At 35.3% G+C, this 2,305-nt stretch overlaps 1 protein-coding gene across 2 annotated transcripts in view; it reads right to left on the bottom strand.

The window, feature by feature from the left end:
* Positions 1 to 1,358: 1,358 nt before the first annotated feature.
* Positions 1,359 to 2,305, bottom strand: part of OPN5 (opsin 5) — a 20,204-nt gene continuing 19,257 nt past the window's right edge. Inside the window, exon 6 of one of the 2 annotated variants that reach the window (XM_010174807.1) lies at positions 1,359 to 1,455. In XM_010174807.1, the coding sequence (XP_010173109.1) occupies positions 1,392 to 1,455 (64 nt within the window). In that variant the 3' untranslated portion in view covers positions 1,359 to 1,391. The remainder of the gene's footprint in view (positions 1,456 to 2,305) is intronic. The other variant, XM_029086689.1, reaches the window with a different exon arrangement.

Here is a 2,305-nt window from a genome sequence, read left to right as displayed (position 1 = left end):
ATAGTATCATATTCTTCCCAAAGAAATGGCATACAAACATCAAAATCATTATTTTAAGAATTAAAATCTGCTTATACTGGACTGTTAATTTTGGGGCTGTAGCGATACTTCTACCTTAAGGTAAATTCAAAAAAGAAAAAGAAAAGAATGGGAATAATTATGGTTCAGATCCAATGTCACTATTTTGGCTGCCTTAGTCTGCAGTCTTTTCAAGGCACATTGTTTTTTTATTGAGTGCATTAGGAACTTACAAGCTTTGTTTCAGTAGGACTGTTGTTCTCCTAAATTGTTCCTAATCCTCATCCTTCCAGGGCTTAGTGTTTAAAAATTGGATACAACTGCACTTGAGAAAGATTTCTCTGTTACCTGTGCTGTAACTTTTTTCTTTAATTCACCAGTTTTGAGTCTGGTTTCATGCTTAGGACTAAGGAAGGATCTGTCATTTTATATTAAATAGTAATCTCACAAAGAATGGTGAAAAGTACAATACAAGGTGGAAAAAAGTCAGTTACCATTCAAGAAGTCAAACCTGTCTGCTTATTGCCATCACATTTTATTGTAATTTTGGCCAGAGAATGGTAAAAAGATGTGCAAACTATTGGTTTTCTCAGTTTGGCTTGTATGGGGCTGACTTGATTCAGGTTCCACTTTTTTGTTAAAAATTTGTTAAAAAAATTGTTTTGTTAAATAATTCCAAATTGTTTAAATTAAACCAGCATTTGAGCAAGAGACCTTTCCCCTCTTATTCACAAATACTGATCATCTATGGTGTATGTGTGGCACTTCTGGTCTTGCCTTGACTAAAAAATAATATTTCTGAATATTGAAGGACTGAAGTCAAAGTGGTTTTAAGATAGCTTGTAGCCACATCAGTTGGAGAGATACTCACAAGGGGTAATCCGTGGGCTAATGTTTCTCCAGTGGGTGCTTCAGAGCCATGATAAGTGAAGCTCTGACTCTGACTAGTCCTCTAAGGAATCCTTTTTCTCATGCACCAGTTCTCCAGTGGCTGAAGTAGGAATCTAGGGAGATTAGCTTTAGCAAACTAAAACTGGCCTTTGTGAATACTTCCCTTTCTGTGAAGGAAAATATCATCCAAAATATCACTTCTGGTAGTGCTAAAAAATAAAAAAGTATTTTAAAGGTTTTGAAGTGAATTAAAGTTTTTAAACATATGAATCTTCTCTGTAACTTCTTCCTTTGAGTACTTAAAATATTTGCCCAGCTCTAATCACACTATTTTAGTTAGGATGGAAAGAACTGCCTTGTACATAGGACTAGGGAGTAAAATAAAACTGTCATCATGTTTTAATTTATTTACAGAAAGAGGAACTCGAGACAGTATGATTGTTTGTCATCAGGTTTTCATTTGCTGTATGTGAAATGAGCCTTCATACTTCCACTTGGGTTTCGTTCACTGCCGTTGAGTCTCTGTGTGCAGATATGGTATACATCCTATGGGAAGGAGAAAGTATAACAATCATTCTGTTCATATTAAGATGACAATTATATTCCTGTTTCTGGGAAATGATTTTTTTCAGATTATTTTGCTCACTGCGCAGACCTAGGAAAGCCAATTTGCATTCAGCATAAGGGACTGGGTGAAACCTCCTTCCTCCTTTGGAGTGATAACATGGAGGTTAAACACAAATTCACCAAAGGCTACTCCGTTTGAGTTTCCCATTTGCCTGAAGCTGCAGGTGGGTTTTTGATAAACTATAAATTCAGCACCTGAAACACTTACAAAATATGTAAACTCTGTATGTTCTGCAGATGAGATAAATCTGAGCATTAAATTACAGAATAATCTGCTAAGGGATGCTCTGGAAGCTCAAGATATTGACTGACTCTCTGAACAATACCTCAAAAAATGCTGTAATTGGTAAGGGAATAATATGAATGATGGATCAGGCCTTCATGCCTCTAATAAGTACATACTGAGGCATACATGTTCTAGGCTTTTGAAGCAAACTACTGGAATTCTACGGATTCACAGTCACTTATATGAGGTAGAGCACTTGTGGACTTTTTATCAATCTACACTGTCAGATTAACATTGATCATTATCTCATTGTTGTTCAGTCACAGAAGTAAGATACTTGTCATAAGACAGAACTAGAAGTATTTTTCCTCCAAGTGCACAAATTAGTGTTTCCAGAAGCTACACTGGTGGTCAGCACAGATTTTGCCAGAAACTTGTAAATAGAAAAGAGTCTTTTTATAAGATCTTATTTCACTTTGATTTGTTTGGTTTGAATTTTTTTGGTGTGAATAATATCTACTATAGTATCTAATAGATTATTAT

The sequence above is a fragment of the Antrostomus carolinensis genome, unplaced genomic scaffold (assembly GCF_000700745.2).
Source record: "Antrostomus carolinensis isolate BGI_N321 unplaced genomic scaffold, ASM70074v2 scaffold6049, whole genome shotgun sequence".
Classification (NCBI taxonomy): Eukaryota; Metazoa; Chordata; class Aves; order Caprimulgiformes; family Caprimulgidae; genus Antrostomus; species Antrostomus carolinensis.
Note: the sequence above shows the minus strand (reverse complement) of the source record. Positions and strands in the feature narration are given on the sequence as shown.